At 40.5% G+C, this 19,291-nt stretch overlaps 1 protein-coding gene across 3 annotated transcripts in view; it reads left to right on the plus strand.

Moving 5' to 3' along the window:
- Positions 1 to 2,036: 2,036 nt before the first annotated feature.
- GRIA4 (glutamate ionotropic receptor AMPA type subunit 4) overlaps positions 2,037 to 19,291 on the plus strand; it is a gene marked incomplete at both ends in the record, with an annotated part of 224,588 nt that continues 207,333 nt past the window's right edge. For all 3 annotated transcript variants that reach the window (XM_084306321.1, XM_084306320.1, XM_084306322.1), the window contains 2 exons: positions 2,037 to 2,124; positions 3,276 to 3,434. In XM_084306321.1, the coding sequence (XP_084162447.1) occupies positions 2,037 to 2,124; positions 3,276 to 3,434 (247 nt within the window). The remainder of the gene's footprint in view (positions 2,125 to 3,275; positions 3,435 to 19,291) is intronic.

Raw genomic sequence — 19,291 nt, forward strand, 5'->3', positions numbered from 1 at the left:
TCTAAAGGATGGAAGAAAGGAAGAACTGAATTTTGGGGAGAATTTAGGGAGACAAAGGATTTCTTGGCAGGGAGGAGGAAGAAAAAGACAAGCAAGAGGAAAAGCAGAGGTCACAAAAAGCCATCAGTAAATAATGTGAAGCACAGGTCTTCAGATTCAGAGGAAGAATAGGAATACGTGGAGGGAAAGTAAAGGAAAATAGAAGACTTGCTGAAAAATAAAGGAGTGAATATCCTAAAATGCAAGTAAAGTCTGTTTTCTGCAAATAAATCTCTCAAATAAATTTATTTACAGGAACTCCACACTCCGCCAACCCCACGCAGAGTCAAGTACACTTGCACATGCCCATGCAAATAGCTTTATGTGTCTGTAGTTGTCAGTGCTCTTTGCTTGCTCTTCAGAGCACATGGTTAATGCTGAGGAACTCAGTATAATTCTTCAGAAATCACTGTCACCCTCTGCAGCAATTAAAGGGGATGTCTTTCACCCCCAAAACAGGACAGCCTGAAGATGCAGGATATAGTAATACAGTAAGAAAGCAAGCCTGGCTGAAAATAGGCAAAATTCTGGTCTTGGAGCAAATGTGTTTGAATACAGAACAACAAAGTTCACCTTAAAAATCGATATTCTTCCATGTTGCCAATTAACATTTTAAAATTAATTTATTGAAGCATCAGTCATCCCCCAGGACTGACAGAAATCTCTGCAAAGCCACAGGTAAAACTAGAAGCTCTTGTCTCTGACATACAGCTATTTTTGGATGATTTCATTACCTACCATTTATTATATGTATCTTTTAATTATTAACTGCAATATTCCCAGACCTCTGGCAGCTGCTTTTGTGGGACTTCCAAGGTTTAGAAAGACAAAAAAAAAAAAAAAAAAAAAAAAAAAAAACACCAAAAATTAAGTGTCTAGACACAAAAAGCTCCATTATTTTTCCCACCTAAAATACATACATTAAAAAAATAATAATAAAAGCATAAATAAATAAATAAGAGAGGAGGCAGCATAGGAGCCGGGAAGTTTCCCTTTCATTCTCTCTCCCTCCTTTTGCCACGAGTGCCCACAAGCGCTGAGCGCTTCCCCCTCTTCTCCTTCCCACCCCCCCCCACCCCCCCCGCCCCGGGCTCCATCCTCTGCCGCAAACCCCGGCGGCGAGGAGGGTCCCGCTGCTCCGCGGAGCCCCCCTCGCTCCGCAGCCGCTCAGCACACGCGGATACGCCCTGAAGCCTTCATTAATAATAATTAGTCCTTAATTACAGCGGTCTCAGCCGTGTCCCCAACACAACCCGGGGCAGTCACCTTGCCCTCTCGCCCCGCGGTACAAACTTCCGCGCCGCTGAGCGCCCGCGGATGTGCGAGGGGCAAAAAGAGGATGCTTTTGGGGTGTAGGGGGGGATGGATGGGTTAAAACCCGAAAAGTCTCCGGCTGCCGGCGCTGCAATGCGCGCAAGGAGCCGGGGGAGGCTCCGCGGGGCGGCGCGGAAGATGCTCGGCGGTGCGGGCAGAGGGGGTAAATTAAAAAAAAAAAAAGGGGGGGGGGGGATGGACGAGGAGGGGGAGGGATGGAAAGGGAAGAGGGGGGGCACACGGCGCATGTCCGCCCGCACCGCGCCGCGCCGCGCCGCCACTAGACGCTCCCCCCCGCCGCCAAACTCCCCACCATCTTCTGCATGTGCAAGCATCGCAGCCGGACACAAACCGCTCCCCGGCGATGGAGACTGCGGGAAAAAGCCGGTGCGGCGGGATGGCTTGCTGAAACGGCGGGGAGAGAGGCTGAGAGCGAGCGGCGGAGGATAGCGAGCAAATACTAAGACAAAACAAAAGAAAAAAAATCCGAAAAAAAAAAAAAAAGAAAGAAAGAAAGAAAAAAGAAAAAGAAAGGAGGAAATCTCTCTTTTTCCCCCCCTTTCCTTTTTTTTTTTTTATTTTAAATTCTTGATTTTGTTTGTAGCCGCCTCGTCCTCGATGCCTCTTTGAGCAGCATCTAGAGAGCGAGCGGGAGAAGGCGAGAGAGAGAGGCAAAAGAGAAGATGAGGATAATTTGCAGACAGCTTGTCTTGTTGTTTTCTGGCTTTTGGGGACTAGCAATGGGAGCTTTTCCTAGCAGTGTGCAAATAGGTAAGCGCTGCATTGGGCTGTGTGCGTGTGTCCAGGGGTTCAAGCCTTTGCAAAGTGAGTTGGAAAGGCGGCTCTGAAGGCAGCTTGCAGATTTCTCCTCCGCCACCATCCCATTTCCCTGCCTTCACGGAAAGCCCGCGTGTATTTGTGTATGTGTGCTCGTTTGTGTGTGTGTGTGTACGTGTCTGTGTGTGTGTTCCCTGCTGTAGGGGGATGCTCATCTTCTGCGAAACTCGTTCCCGCTCCTGGGTGTGTGGGATCGGTAGGAGAGGAAGGGGCTTGGGGCAGATGCCCCTGGGCTGCCTCGGCCCCCGCCAGCATCCCCCGCTTTTGCCTGGCTCGCAGAGGGATGGCGAGTTACGTGCACTGGAGGTTGCGGTAGCTGGCAGGGGTGGCGGGTAAAAGGCAACCCTGCCCTTCTTTCCCTTTCCACAGTTGGAAAGTTTGGGATTTTGCAAGCCTCTCCGTGTAGTCCTGTGCCCCCTCCCCACCCTTTTCCCGTCGCCTCCTGCTTCCCTCCTTTCAGCTGTGTTTCGGATGGGACGCAGCTAGCTGAATTCTTTCCAGCCCAGCTCCATCACTGCATCATTTCTCGTGGACTTGTAAAGATGCTGCTAATAAAGCTGAGCTGCTCCCTGCCTGCACATGGCTGCAGAGGAGCAAAGTTCATTATATTCCCGTTCAGCGCAGATTCTCCTGCACTGAGTTGGTATTTTATTTTAATCCAGAAAGCATCGTTCTCCTTAATTAGCCCGCCACTTAATGTAAAGAGGCTGTTGAGTAGCTGATTTACCAGTGTGTTCGGTAGCAGGGAGATGGAGGCTAAACACTTTCAAAGGTCACTGTAATCATGGCAATTCTGGGTATTTATATATGAAAGGCTGGAAACTGAGAAGTCAGAAAAGAAGCATGAATGCATCAGGGAGGTTAAAATCGATTGACGACAGTGATTTAAAGGCAGCAGTTGTGATTATGAATATGATTAGTTCCTTACCCATTAAAGTCTTAGGACTTGCTTTACTGTGCAGCTTTGGGAGAGATAGTTGCTTGCTGTTGCAAGATAGTGAGTAGCTTGCCAATTATTCACCCTGTTTCCTCTGCTTTTTGCTTTTTCTTTCCTTTTTTTTTTTTTTTTTTTTTTTTTTTTGTAGGTGGTCTCTTCATCAGGAACACAGATCAGGAATATACTGCTTTTCGATTAGCAATTTTTCTTCATAACACCAGCCCCAATGCATCTGAAGCACCTTTTAATTTGGTTCCTCATGTAGACAACATTGAAACAGCTAACAGCTTCGCTGTAACAAATGCCTGTAAGTAAACGTGCCATTGATCTGACCACCTTATGGGTAAATTGCAGTAAAAATAACAGGAAACCGCATCATTATCTTGCATTGGAAATACATCAGTAAGCCTGTCTTCAGTGTAGATTCTCGTAGCAGAAGAGGAAAAGGGGCAGCAGTCCTTGTTAGTTCTAAGTGGAGCAAAATCCCCTCTCCTGCTTTGTGCTGACTAACCTGATGTGACATTTACTTTAGTGTTATTACTGGAGTTTCTTGCTTTCTGGTTTCTATGGAGATGAATTTTGTTGTTGTAAAGAAAAATTATGAATGTCTCGATCTGTCCATAAACCCCACAGTTACTCTTGTTTGCTTTCGGGTGTGGTGTGCCTTGCATGTATTTCAAAATATATGATAATATTTGTGCTCACAAATGCTTTTCTAATGCTTGGAAGGGAGACAGGGAAGCAGTGGTGTGCAGGATAATATATCTGAGTTGGTTGACGCTGCAGTTGATCTGGTGATGTCACTTGAGGCAGCCCTGCTCTTATATTCTAGGTTGTAAATGTCTCTTATGATCTCGTAATGCATACATCCTGTGGATATGTCTCTATGCATCCATACATTGGTGCCAAATCAAGTTAGTATCTGATCTACTTGATTTCACAGACCACCTCAACTGGAACAAATATTCTCTTCCTACTATATATTTTATACACACACACACTCGCACAGATGCACATACACCATGAAAGGAAAATACAAAATGAAATGCCCTTACCAAATACAGTAACATCATTTTCTCTATTATTTTTAAAGCAGAATATAATTAGGTGAACTTCTACATTTAGATCACCTCAGGGTCTTTAGTAGTAGCTAAAACACATGCTGGATACTGCTCAGTCTCAGAAAGTGGCAAAGCATCATTTCTATTTATCTTCACATACATGAGGTTTATAAGAAGAAATTAATTTTATTATGTAAGACAGTGGAATACAGTGTGGCAAAGCTGAAGACTGTAGTAGCATGACTACTTGAATGTTCATATTTCAGGATTTGATTCTAAAGGTTTTGCTCTGTGGCCTTTAAGTTTTTGAATCCCTTCTCTTCATTCAGGAGTGAATTGCCTCTGGAAGTAGATGCTCTAAGCAACATTGCCTAGTGAGTTTAAAATAGAAACATTCTGGAGAAGGTCTTACTGTCCATTATGCCTTTTAAATATGTTCTGTGTTTCTCTCCAGTTTCTTACAGCCATCTCTGTGTCACTTTTTAATATGTAAACATACAATGTACTGTGCAGTTCTCATATATTATTTACTGAAAGATCACTGAATTTATTTATATGAGACTTCGGCACTCTAAGTTTCAGATGACCTTGCCACCTTATTTAACAGGAAAAGCTTCTGAGCTGCCAAAATGGCTCCATTCATTTTATGCAGGAGAGATTGATGTCTTATTAAGTCTGAATTCTATATTAAGCAATGTATTAGTTGTGTTTAGCGTGAAAATCAATATCAGATTCCATAAGGAGGAAGCATTTCAGAAGGTGCTTTGAAACTGGAAGGCATCAGATCAGTGCATGTGTAACTCATTGAGAAAATATTACAATGCATGTCAACTTTTGCAGGCACTGATTATATAGTCCATGAAGACAAATGACACAGTAGCTTTTTTAAACTTTAATTTTTAGTGAAGCAGGAGGGAACTAAAAATTTTCTATATTGAAATCAGTAATTTTAGATAAAGTAAATTATCTGAGATTCTGCCTACACAGCCACTTCTACCAAATAATTTCAGAGGCTATTGTTACTTTTTGGATTAGGGAGTATAGAATATATATATAGTATAGAGAGTATTTCTGTTGGAATCTTAGTGAATTAATTCTGATTTGCATGCATTTGAGATTATCTGAAGTTGAACCACTTCTTTAAAACTGTAAGACTTTAATGCTTTAGATTCGAAAAAGTGTTTGTCCGAAACTTTTTTCATTATGATCCATAGTAGATTCTTCTCTCTCATTTTGAACCATCTTAGGTTACATTTAGCTTGCACAGTTTTAACTGAGGAAAACTTGTCCCTTGTATTTGCTGTCATTTATAGAAATAGTGATTCATAACCTGTTTCTTTCTCTCTTTCTCTCTTTCTCTCTTTCTCTCTTTCTCTCTCTCTCTCTCTCTCTCTCTCTCTCCCTCTCTCTTTCTCTCTCTCTTTCTCTCTCTCTTTTTAAACTGAACCCATTTTCAATTCCAAGGAGTTTAATGACTCAGAGACAATGAATCTGTACAGTATGGGGGGAGGTAGAAAAAGAAGAAAATAAATGTATATGTTTGTGTGTCTGCTAATATAATTCTGTACCTGTCTGTATTAAATAGACATAATCCTACAGGCCTCCTTTAGGTCTGTACTTCCCACTTAAACCAACATGTATTTTTAGCCCAAGCTCTTATTTATTTGAAATTTTGCAGTATTGTGCTAATAATCTGACTTTCTTTTTTTTTTTTTTAATGTTTTAATACCACAGAATATTTTTTAAACAAATGTTCTCCTAATGAAACATAGTCAAACTGACTGACAACTGAATGAACATATCACATGTCCCTTAAGCTAAATATGAGCAGAATCCTGCAAAAATCAATTGTCTGATGGCTGGAGGACACTGACTTCCATGTGATTGAATTTGCTGGCTTGACAGAGGCTTCTAAAGCGCAGATGTGTGAGAGATTTTCTAACCTAATTAAAGAACCCCCACCATCAGCTCTGAATTAAGCGATTTCATGCCAATATGAAATGATAACTCTTTCCCAAACCCCTGTGAAACAGTGGCTTTGGATCTTGCTATTTGTATAGAAAAATTCCTCAGCACACACAGGTCTCCAGATACACAGTACAAAAGCATTAGAGCTGCTGGACTGAACTGAATATGCATGTGAGCTCAAGCATGAAGATCTAAGACATGACCAGTTACCTCTAGTTCTGTTTCCATTTGCTGCAGAGGTTATTTGTGAAGATTCAGGGCAGGCTCTGAATGTTAGGGACAGTAAACAGACAAATTCAAAGGATTATGAAGGTGTATTGGTAGGTAACTCACTGCAATCCAAAAATGGATTATTTTTTCTTTTCACTAGATAAAAACATACAGACAAATGTCCATCCAGGAGTAGTTTTGGAATTGTGGTGATTTTGTATATCTTATTAATATCTATCTCATAATGATTGTCATGCATGTTTTAGTTTTCTTCAAAAAGGCCCAGACATTTTTGTTCTTAAGTGTGAATGTGTACGAAACAGGTTGTTTAAGCACACAGACTCTGTTGTAAGCCAGCAAAAGGGATCTGATCTGTATCAGTTTGGAGATAGTCTTTTTTCTTCTTTCCCCTTCCCACTTGCGTGTTTTATTTAAACTCTGTTCGTTTCTTTTGCACTGCATACATTATTCAGAGAATCTCTCTTACTGACAGAGAGAGCTGAAATTATTGCAAAACATGAATAGTACAAGATTCTTACTCATCAGAACACAATACACCAAAGCTGAAACATTCAACTATTGGCATACATTGGTTTGCACATTACAAGCAGGAGATTTTGCTCATGATTGGAAATCCAGCTTCAGCTTGATTTCAGACATAGGAATTATATATTGATTTCTGGAGAGCATTGTATACATTTATTCTTCAACTGAACACAGAAAAATTATCTCCATTCCATGCACCTTCTACATTGCATTAGTGTATCTCAGCAGAGCAGTCAACATTAAACCTGCTTGCATACTTTTGAGAGGAAGCTGTACTATTTTACAGAGAACTAACTACCTTCCAACTCTTGTCTTTTGTTTGTGAATTTTTCTGTTGAAATTTCAAGAATCCTTAGTGTATAACCAGCCTTGCAGTTCTGCAGGATTAGGCTAAATGGGTGCGAAAATATATTGGTTTAAGTGTTTCATCAGTGTTTCCTATTAAAACTAAAGCTTTTCCCTTTGAGTCAGTTCAACTTCATGTATATTCTGTGATGAATATGTTCCTAATAGGTGTAATTTGGGACAAACCAGACTCATGTTTCATCTTCCACACAATTCACTTCTTACCAAATTTTAATCCCAGTAGGTACTATTGAACAACAGATTTAATGATGTTAACATGTCACATGGATCAGGAGGAAAAAAAAAAAAAAGAAGAAGAAAAAAAAGAAAAAGAAAAAAAAAAGCCTGCTGGAATTAAAAAGAAAAAAATGTATCTTGGAATAACTTTACTTTTTTTTTTTTTTTTTTTTTTTTTGAGCAGTTTGTCTCTGTGGCTTTTACACCTACTGGTCTAAGGCAGGGTTGATGATCTGACCTTAGTGGGCCTGATTCTGCATCACCAGAATGCAGTTTCTGTTTGAGCCTCACTAAGTTTGGAGTCAGACACAAGGACAGACAGGAGCCTCCCTCCTCATCCTGGCCTCTCCATGGATTCTTCCCTGGTCTTGTGAAGCATGGTAGTAAGGGCAGAAGTGGTGTCATTGTGAAGTTAGTTTTTCTACTGTGGTGTTCAGGAAGCTGAGGAAACAGACTCAGATACAGTACTGCTTTTATATCAGGACTATGTGTCATTTCACTTAAAGCATTTTCAGCTTTGATTTGCTAAGATTTTCATTAAATTTGATTAGTAACTCTGCTTTAATAATTACAGCTCAGTTTAGCAATGGGAGTGTAACCTTAGCTTAATAATCCATGTCGTTTTAAACTGTGGTGTTCTTTATTTAGAAATTGAGGTGTCATAGAGACAAATGATATTTTCACAGAATCACAGAGTGGTTGAGGTGGGAAGGGAACTCTGGAGGTCTCATCCAACCTCTGCTCAAGCAGGAACACCCAGAAAAGGCTTAGGACCAAGTCCTGGCGGCTTTTGAAGATCTCCAAGGAAGAGACTCCATAACCTCTCTGAGCAACCTGTCCCGGTGCTCTGTCACCCTCCCAGCACAGAAGTGCTGCCTGGTGCTCAGAGGGAGCCTCAAGTGTGCCAGTTTGTGCCCGTTGCCTCTTGTCCTAGCACTGGGCACCACTGAAAGAAGTCTGGCTCCATCCTCTTTGCACCCTTGCTTTTGGTATTTATAGATTTTGATAAGATCACCCCTGAGCCTTCTCTTCTCCAGGCTGAGCAGTCCCAAAACTGCTCTTTTGCTGCCAAGAGCAGTACAGTATTCCCAAAGATGTAGTTTGGAATATACTGAGAGTTACCATAAAAGATTACCATACAGTAAGATTTGAACTGCAAGAGCGAATAGTGTACCAGTTGCCTAGAGAAACATAACTGGATTAAATCTTACTGTTCTGAGATACGAGTGATTACAAAAACCAATTTTAATTGAGTGTTTCACTTTCATATATGGAGTTTATCTCAAAGTAGACTCCAATTCTTGAAAACAGTTTCTTTAAAAATTTCCACTATTAGAACTTGCTGATGGAATCAAAGAATACATGTGTACTTAGTTGCCATTTGCTATGTATGGAAGATTTTGTATATGTGCGCCTAGTAGATCTGCATTTAGAGTTTCATAGCTCTAAATGTGATCCTTGTAGAATAACTGTACAGCCAAGAGAAAATCAACCATCAATAGCTCCAATCCATCAGAGTCTGGATTTAATTTTCAAGGTCATTGTTGGGAAAATAAATGATGGGCCTTTGCTGAAATATAGTCAGATTTCTTCAGTGAAAATTCAGAACATGCATTTTTCTGGCACAAAATAAGGCTTTTGTCCTAATATGTTAATGGACTGGCTAAAACTGTAAACTCTAAAGCTTTATTAGAGGCTACAAAAATAATTTCATCTTCCTTTCATGGGATTAATAATGAAGATTGTGGTACTTCATTCCTCCTGCAGAAGTCAACATCATGCAGTGCAGTGCTTATTGTATAGGACAAAACACTTTAACAAGTGAATTAAATTGATTACCTTCAGCTTTATCATTGCAATCTAAGTTTGAATGCTAGTCAAAATAGCTTTTGCATTTCATTTTTAGGTCTTGATTGTTTTGAGACTTGCTTGTTCATGAGAGAGGAAGCCGTCTGCTTTGATTTCTTAACCAGTTTACATCCTATTATGCATTGTGCAAATTTAGGCTGGGAGCAGGTGAAGCTCTTTGGATTTAAACACATAGGGCCAAATAATCTTTTCTCAGGTCTTACTCCTTAGTACACGACTGGTTTAAATGGGATGAATTTTGTGCTATTGCCAACGTAAAGAATTCCATATGATTGGACCAGCGTAATTAAAAGGAAAAAATGGCCTCCTCTTTGGATTTCCATTCCTCTGTATAGTTGGCTTGAGGAAACGATGTTGGACTAGCACTGCACAAAGTCCTCTTGTTTGGCCTGGGCAGGAGTTCCTGCAATTTACGTGGGGATAGATATATTTAAGTTATGTGATGGGACACAAAGTCAAACTAGACAATTTATTCCTGTTTAGATCAAGAATTCTCTTTTTGAATTTGGGAAATTACCATTTGTTTTGAAAAGCTGGTGCTACTCTATTTTTAACCATTTTCTCAAAAGTTCCATTTTCTTCTTCTGTCTAGTGTGGGTTCTTACATAACTTTTGTTTTATTTTGTTTTTTGTTTGTTTGTTTTTGTCTGTTTGTTTGCTTTAGTTCAAAGATCTCACTGGATTTTAACAATATTGATATGGATTAAATTGTGGTATTGGTTGAATACTCTTAAAAATGCTATATTTGAAGTATATGTTTTCAGGCACCTAAGTTTAAAAAGAGAAGTCACCTTACATTTCGGCATTCAGAGCATGTTCTAGTAATTTCCAGAGTACCCAGCAGCAGCTGTCTTTCCAATGGGAACTGCTTATTGCTGAGCACTCTAGAAGATCTGTCCTTATCTGTGTGATAAAGTATGGCTCAGCCACCTCATCTCAGTAGTGTTACTCCTTTGTGAGGTCTTGGGTTCTTCCCTGTTCTTTTTCCTATAGTCCTGCCTGAAGCATCTGCCTGGTTTGTTCAGACAAGTGCAGAAGTTTGTTATATTTCTGGTTTCTTATGGTAAGAAGGTGGAACAAGGAACACATACATGGTGTGGTGGAACACATGGTAAGGTGGAAGACATACATGTCATCTTTGTATTGGCCATGCTGTGTAAATACCTAACCTATCTTTCCTCTTCACAACATTCTTCAGAAGCCAATTATAGACAAGCTTTCTGTGGGACTCAAAGGGAAAGACCTATATGCATATTTACAAGCTGTTGCTCTTGCTGGGTGCTGGCCAGATATGCTACCATTAACAAAGTCCAGTTCAAATATTGGCCCTTGTCCTGCAGTTATTTCCACAGGCAGAGCTGTCAGTGATTTAAATAGGGGCTTTACCTGAGCAGGGATTGTGGTCTGAAGGAAGTGGGAATCAACTTCTTTGTAAGATTAACAGGTTATCATTCTTTTCTCCCATTGCTCAGTTTTTAAAACATATTAAATTGCTTAACTCATGTGTTGTGTTTTTTTGTTTTCGTTTGTTTGTTTTTTAAATATTTATGTTTAGAAATTGGACCTCTGGTCTGTAATTGCCTACTTAAAAAGAATGACATTTGAGTGATTTTCTTGAGCTCCACAGGCCATTTCAGTGCTGCATTTATCTGTAAACATTACTCTTGAAAAATTCAGTCTTGTGCAGTACTTTTCTATATTCTAAAGTCATGGATAACATGAGTGTGACTGCAGGGTTTTTTCTGTAAATACAAATAGAGCACAAGAGAAACAAAAAACACTTACACTTTTCACCTGCTTGTTTATTAGATTCTTTGTAAGGAAAGGCTTTAACACATTTTGAAGACTTATATTAAAATACATCAGCTTTTGACAGTTTGTAGTAGTTCCTCAGTTTCTCACTTGCAGACTTTCTCTGGGGTAGATTCTGTTCCATTTCTTCATACACATCTTCTGGTTGATTTTATAGTATATTTGCATAGTACTCTCTTAAGCCCATAAAATTTGAACTTCATTTTTATGTGCATGTCACCTGTTATCCATCAAATAGATATTTTAAAAAAGCTCACAGGTAGTGCAAGTTAATTGCTGAAAAGAATTGGGACCTCTCCTCTTTCTTTGTCTCAGTTTTCAAATCTCCTAAACAGACACAGAATTTTAATTTCCACATTTTGCTGTAAAAGGCAATGCATGTGTTAAAATTATTATACTAAATAATTAGGAATTATGGTGCAAAATGGTGTATTCTTATTAATTTATTCCAAAGCCTAGTGTTATGCTTCATTTCATTTTGTTAAACATTTCATGTGGCCTTTTCTTCAGTGTCAGGGTCATACCTGTTTCCTCAGTGGATGAAATGATTCATGTAATACATATTCAAGGTAGAAGCAGGGAAAAGGAAGGAAATTCTTCTGGAACAAAGAGAGTACAAAATGTAAAGTATTACTGGTCCTCAAAAGATTATTGTTCTGCTTAAATATTTGTGATGTACAAAACCAATATTTCACACTACTAGTTAATGTGAGATAGGGGTCTAGGTGGTGCTGTGTGCAGGTCTGGAAAACAGCATTGAGTATATGCAAAAAGCATATACTCAATGCTGTTTATCAAGCACAGATAAACTCATGTAAAATTTAGAAGTAAAAACCTATAATAATAAAAGCACATATGCATCAGTAGACTTAGCAATTTTATTTATGTATGTATTTATTTATTTATTTATCTGTAAGTCCTTTAAGCTGATGAGGAGAAAGAAACAAAGATTTACAGAGCCACAGTCTCAGCAGAGTCAATGCAGGGCCTTTTATTAGCTATGTCCTCCAGGTTTTCTTCCTCCAGGTTTGGTCATTTCTATCCATTTAAACTGAGAAGAGTGTTTAAGAAAGGACTTTTCAAAAACACTGCAGTTGGGAGGATAATTTCCTTTGAAAATCAATAGTCATGTGCTCTTGACTGACTGAAAATTTTCCTAATCTATCCCTTCTACACTAGTAGAAAACCCAAGCCAGATAGGAAGCTGGCTTTTGGAGCTGCTTACACACCCAGCTAGTGCTGCCTCTCTATTTAGCTGTTGTGGGGCCTCCAGTGGAGAGCTGGTCAGGGTGTTTTCTTTCTCAAGTCTTTTTTATCTGCTTGGTATGCTTGTTTAATGCTTCTGTTGTGTGGTAAAAGCAACAACATAAGACTTTAAGTGATACGTTATTATGGAGAGGTGAAGAATGGGAGCTGTTGTGTGTAGGCACAAGCAAATGTCCAAGGAAAAGAGTGTAAGAGGACATTGGTGTATTTGGAGGACATAAAACTGCATCTGTTGCAGGATTACATATGCAGAAAGTGTGTGACTGGCAGATCAGGAGTGGTGCCATATGGAAGTGATCCACATTACAAGTCCTTACAGATGATACAATAAAGATATGAAAGCAGTCTGGGGGATGAACTGTTGTCTGGCATCAGTGCCTCAAAGAAGAAAAAGAAGGTCATCAAAATAAATGTGAGAGTGGGTAGCATGCAATAATGTTCACATTTTATTGTGTTTCAAGGCTAAATGGGACCATTTTGATCACCCAGTCTGGCCAACAAGATGCTAGTCAGCCATTCTCAAGTAATTTCTTTATCAAACCCATAATTCTTTTCTGGCTGGGTACCTACCTTCTCCAAAGAAATCCAAGTTTGAATTAAAGCATGGGTAATTTTTTTTGCCATCAACACATCATTTATACATATTGCCCACTGTCTTTATCTTTGTGTGAAGTACAGAAGCTATATAGAGTAGGCAAGCAGGAGGAAAAAGGAAAAAAAAAGAGAAAAAAAAAAAGTTGCCTGCTGAGTTTGTTGTTGGTCTCTGATTTAGAGAGAGACCTCAACCAGCACAGTTTGTACCCACTCATCCCAGCTGTGCAGCCCCCACAGCCCCTAGAGGTTTGTTCTGGCTGACTGGTGCTGCATCTTGCCTGAGGAGCAGGGCAATGTGGGACACCCTTGGTAGCAAGACCCATGTCCCAGCAAGACATTTAGGGAATTGCTGGAGCCATTTGCAAGTTCCCTTGAAAAAAATACTTCCAGTAGACATAAAGGATGTAGTTTTTATCCCTCTCCTAACAAACAGTACATTCCAACCCCATAGAAGAGAGTATGGCTTGAAGCACAAGTAGTATAAAGTTGGTACATAAGTTCAAACATCATTAAGTATGTTTTTGCTAATAAATGCATGTTAATCCTCATTATTTGTATTCACAGGTTTGTCTACCAACAAATACAACTTAATGGTCATGTATGTTCCACATTTTTCACTTTCTATGAGCCACAGAGGATGCGAATCTATTACAGCTTTCACCTGGAGGGTTCAGGCTGTTAGCTTAAGATACTAAAACTTATGAATTTAGCTTTGGAAGTCCCTGGTTTCATCTGCTTTGCGTGTCAGAGGAGATGGCAGGCTGAACACAAACATGATGATGAATGAGATTTAATGTACAAGAATATTTGCAGAAAGCAAAAGCCCAAGTAAAGGAATACAAGAACTGTTCCCATAGCTGTCTTTGATGGTCTGTTGCACTATTCTGAACAGTAAATACATATAGAAAGAGGAAAAAAGGACAAATGTTTTGTTTTCTTTACCATAAGTCATTAAATCAGGGAGAAATGGTAACATAAGACCTCAGCAATTAATTATGTTGTATTAATAGCTGTACTTGCAGCATCCTGTTTGCTACCACTCTATCCATAAAATTGTTTGCTAAGGTGATTTATTATACAGTTATTACTAAAATCAGCTGGAAATATGGCAAGGTGTTTTTAAATCCCTAATGCAGAAAAGAACAGGCACAGTTAATCCAAATGAGTGTAAGGCCACACACCTGAAGTTTCTGTTCACCGTCAGTTTCTGCAGTGGGTGAAGGAGTTCAAGATGCAGCAGGGGCCATGTAGCATTAAAAAGCAGCATTATTCCAGGGTGGGGAATGAGGTTGCTGGTGCTTGTGACCTAGGGATTGCAGCTAGTGTGGGCTGACAAGACTTTGAAACACTAAGCTGGACAGATGTTTGTGAAAACAGTATGGGGGGATGCCTCATCCACAATGCCCAGTGGACTACAACAGGAATTAATAGACATGGAAGAGCATAAGGCTAAGAGGACTGTGGAAAGAGAGGTAATTGTGTGTGTTTGCATCCACTTCACTCCCTTCCTGCCTTCTGGTTCCTGCAAGGTGCCCCAGCATTTTGTGCTGAGGGGAGCAGTCTGCAAGAGGAGGCTCCACCAGCAGATGTGGACACGGTGCTTCCCAATCTGTGCACAGCCAGAGCAGTGCCACTGCCCTGCAGGTGGTCAGTGTCCTGTGAGCCGGACCACCCTCCTCCTTCCTGCCCCATGCCTGGGGACACACTGCTGTGGCTTCTGGCTCCAGCACGTTGTGTCAGTGCCTGTGCCATATTGATTACAGATAGCCATCAGCTTAACCACTGCAGGAAAGCAGGAAAGGGACAGAGCATGAAGTGCTGGTGTCTGGGTTGCAAACAGGAAAGAAATTTCGTCCTGATAAAACCTCAGAAAAATTGTGCCTGCTTTCATCTCTGTCCTGCTCTTCCCAGCCTGCCTCAGACTCCGTCATGGTCGATACTTTAATATTTTAAGGGAGTGAATGGAAGGAGGGAGTGGCGGAGTTGTACCGCAAAAGACAGTTTATACAGATGAATTGGATTGCTTTCCCCCATTCTTCTCCGGGTTTGTGACAGATGTTGAAGGACTCGTGTATTTTTATTTCCTGATGAAAGCCCCAGAAAGCCCATCATTCTTTCAGTTACTGTTTATGATGGGAATCTTTTGCACTTCAGTACAGCTGGCAGACACTAGAGCTTCACACCTTAATCACATTTCTTTTGTCAACCTTTCACATACTATGCTAAATGGAAGACTAGCAGAAAATCCTTTGAGCAATTACAATAATAGGATAATAATAATAATTGTGGTTCCTTGAGCATATATTGAGTCTGCAAGACAAAAATGAGATCCAGCATAATATTACACCTTTGAGAAGGTGTGGATATCCCCTGTCAGCATCATCCCCTTGAGAAACTTCTCTCCAGTTCCTCAGCTTCTTGCTCCCTTTGCTTTGGTGTGGCCAAACAGGGCTGTACTGCCACCTTCCCCTTCACATCTGTGAGCTATTGATTGCACGAGTTATTGAGGGGAATGTGAATGAGAGAAATCAGCAGCAGGGGAAAGGGTTTTCCGGCGTGTTGTTATAATGGGCAGGAGAGTGGTAAAGGGTAAAGTGTCTCTTCAGTCCAGAGGGAGCACGCCTACATGAGGTATTTTCCTTTCTTCACTGCACAGCATGTAGATCTTGATAGCATTAGTGAGAATTAAATTTGTGCAACCAGAATTGCAGCACACAAGTGTAGCTTTAAGCCTTTTGCTTCCTTAAACTATGCATTAAGGTGATGCACTTACCTTTTTTTCCAGTCCCGTCTGTGAAAGTATTGTCTGCACACCGTCGGAACTAAGTGAACAGCTTCCATCTACTGTAATAAAATAATCTGGGGCCTTTTCTTGGCCCCCAAAAAGTGTTCCATACTTAATTAAAATTATGAAGTTCAATGTGAACCTTTCAAAAAGTTGTACGTATTGTTAGCACTGTGATGATGATAAGTTCCTTAAGGATGTGTGTGACCATAATATTTTTTTTCCACTGACACAAAAATAGCAAAGTAATTAAAAATCCTAGTTGATTTTTTTTTCTTTTTGGTGGTGCAGCTTGTAGCTTTCCACGTTTACCTTAAGAATACAGAAAAACTACAGCTTTTAGTGGGAGCCTGTCCTTTTTTCTCATCTTTCTCAGTAGGTCCAAACAGAGATGGAAGCATCCAAAACCTGCCAGAAGACAATAGACAATAATATAGCAGGCTGTCTCCTGCATCCATGCCAGGGGTAACTGAGTAAGTTGCACCTGAGTTAACTGATGTAGCTACTTCAACACTCAACATCAAGAAAACAAAGAATTTCTCAGACTTCCTAAAAGACAGGATATGCCACACTTCTGTCTCTTTGCACAGCTAGTTGCAACCCAAAGTAGCCCAAAGTAGCAGTGTCTGCCAGGAGAACCTGAATGTGGTTGTTCCCAGCTTTGTACTGCCAATCCCTGTGTGAAGTTGGCAGCCAGCTGTTCTACAAGAAGCCAGATGTCAGAAATTATCCTGTAATAATTCTGACCCTTTAGAATTTAGAATTTTAGGATAGTGTCTTAGGCTGAGCTACAGAGGTAGAAATGAATAGGTTTCTTAGTAGTTTTCTTCAACATGTAAGCACAGAAAATTTACAGAAGACTTGAACACTTCTAAAACTCTCTGTTTGGACTTCATGGAACATACAAAGACAAGGAGGTGTTCTGAGACAACCAACACGACTTCAGCAAGTGGAAATCATGCCTGACCAGTCTGGTGGCCTTCTACAATGGAGTGACTACATTAGTTGACAAGGGAAGACCGACCGGTGTCATCTACCTGAACTTCTGTGAGGGCATGATCATGATCCCACACAACATCCTGATCTCTGAATTGGAGATATATGGATTTGAAGGGTGCACTGTTTCAATGAATAAGGGATTGGCTGGATGGCTGCACCCAGAAAGTCACATTCAATGGCTCTATGTCCAGCTGGATAAGTGGTGTCCCTCAGGGGTCTTTATTGGGATCAGTGCTATTTAATATCTTTGTAAATGGCATAGGTGGTGGGAGATCGAGTACAACCTCAGCAAGTTTGCAGATGACACCAAGCTGAGTGGTGCAGTTGATATAAGAGAGGGAAGGGATGCCGTCCAAAGGAACCTGGACAAGCTTGAGAAGTGGGCCCATGTGAGCCTAATCAGGTTCATCAAGTCCAAATGCAAGGTGCTGCACCTGGGCCAGGGCAACCCCAGACATTGGTGGGAGGTGATTGTGCCCCTCTGCTCTGTCCTTGTGAGGCCCCACTTGGAGTGCTGCATCCAGGTCTGGGGCTCCCAGCACAAGAAAGATGTGGACTTGTTAGAATGGGTCCAGAGGAGGGTCACAAGGAATATTAGAGGGCTGCAGCACCTCTCCTATGAAGAAAGGCTGAGCGAGCTGGGGCTGTTCAGCCTGGAGAAGAGAAAGCTCTGGGATGACTTCACTGCAGCCTTTCAGTTCTTAAGGGGGGCTTACAAAAACGATAGCAACTTTTTACATGGACAGATAATGATTGGACAAAGGGGAACGCTTTTAAACTAAAAGAGGGGAGATTTACTTTCCTCCCTAATATCTAAAAGATATTAGGAAGAAATTCTTTACTCAAGAGAGTGGTTAAGCACCAGAAAATTTGCCTGGAGAAGCTGTGGGTGTCCCATCCCTGGAAGTGTTCAAGGACAGGCTGAGCAACCTGGTCTGGTGGGAGATATCCCTGCCCATGGCAGGAGGGGGTGGAACTAGGTGGTCTTTAAGGTCCCTTCCAACCCAAACCATTCTGTGATTCTATGTCTGTATGATTTACATTGGAAAATTGTAACTATTTAGGAGACACTTTCTGGGAAGAGACTTAAAGAGGCTGATGCATCACACACCCTGGCATGGAAAATCTGATAGCACATTGGAAACATGGATGAGATTTAATTTGCTTGGACAGAGTTATTGTTCATTTCTACTTGAAACTGTTGCCCAAAAGTCTGGGTAAATGTGTATGTGTATAGCTGTTTCTCTCTGCATTCCTTTTTATACTTCATTCAGCTAATTCAGTGATCCAAATACTAAATCTAGCACTCGGACAGTTTTTGGATTTATGGCAGTCCCCAAAGGACTTTGACTTACAATTATTCATATAGGTAGTTTTTAAAATTTATGACAGAAATAATAACTCTGTGATGGTATTCTTCCTTTTGCTTTTTTAGAAAAAAAAAAAAAAAAAAAAAAAAAAAAAGCAACTGGAAATTCCTGGGGCAGAGCTCTAACTTAAGGCTTTGCTTCCTCTCAGAGTGCATGGAAGCCAGAGAAATTTCAGACTTCAGAAAAATTCCAGAATTATCAGATAGAAAACTAAAGTTTAATTTCACCCAGAAGAGCTAGTAGTATATGCAGCTGTATTTTAGAGGCTCTACTTAACTCTTTCTTCTTAGTTATTGTTTTCTGCTGTTCAGTATAGAAGTATTTTCTGAGTTGCCCCTGCCCTGTTCTGCATTTTTGCAGGATGAGGGCAATTTTGAGCAGTTTGCTCAAAAACTATCTGCTCTACATCCCAGGAGGTCAGAGCAGGTCTCTTGGGGCAGAGGCAGTAATCCTGAAAAAAGAAGATGGGGAGCTGGAGGCAAGTGGAGCCACATCTTAGAGAAACACTGCCATTGTGTTGCAAGAATGAACTTCCCAACAGCACTGTTCAATCATAACTGATACCAGGGATTAATTAATTTCATATATATATATATCTTCACATCTCCAATTGGTGTTTTCCATGCTCCTAGTGGAAGTGTAATATTTTTCTGGTACCCACAGATTGGGATAAGGACATGGACCAGAAGTGGGCAAGGAGATACTATATTTCCTGGGCAGGAATGGGAAGTGAAAACTGGGTTTATTCTGTACTCTTCCATAGGGAGAACAGAAATAAGAGCCTTTCCTCAGACTGAGTTCATGTTTTAACTGAAACTACATGAAAGTTAAGTGTTTTTATCCTAAGGACCAAGAAAAAATTAGGCGTAAACCTATGGTATCAAAAGGCTTTCTCATAAGGGGAAAAGGTACTGTAGAGAATTGTTGTTTTAATTTGTGACTAAGATAATCTTTATTCAAACAGAAAAGCTGTGACATGAAGGAAAGAGCTTCGCGGAGGGGCAGAAAATGTCATTAAATTAGTCTCCTTCTAACACGCATGTCTTTGTAAGCTAGGTGATATAATTGTGTGTTAACAGGATGAATGGTCTACAGGTATACT

The sequence above is a fragment of the Netta rufina genome (assembly GCF_964035555.1).
Source record: "Netta rufina genome assembly, chromosome: 1".
Classification (NCBI taxonomy): Eukaryota; Metazoa; Chordata; class Aves; order Anseriformes; family Anatidae; genus Netta; species Netta rufina.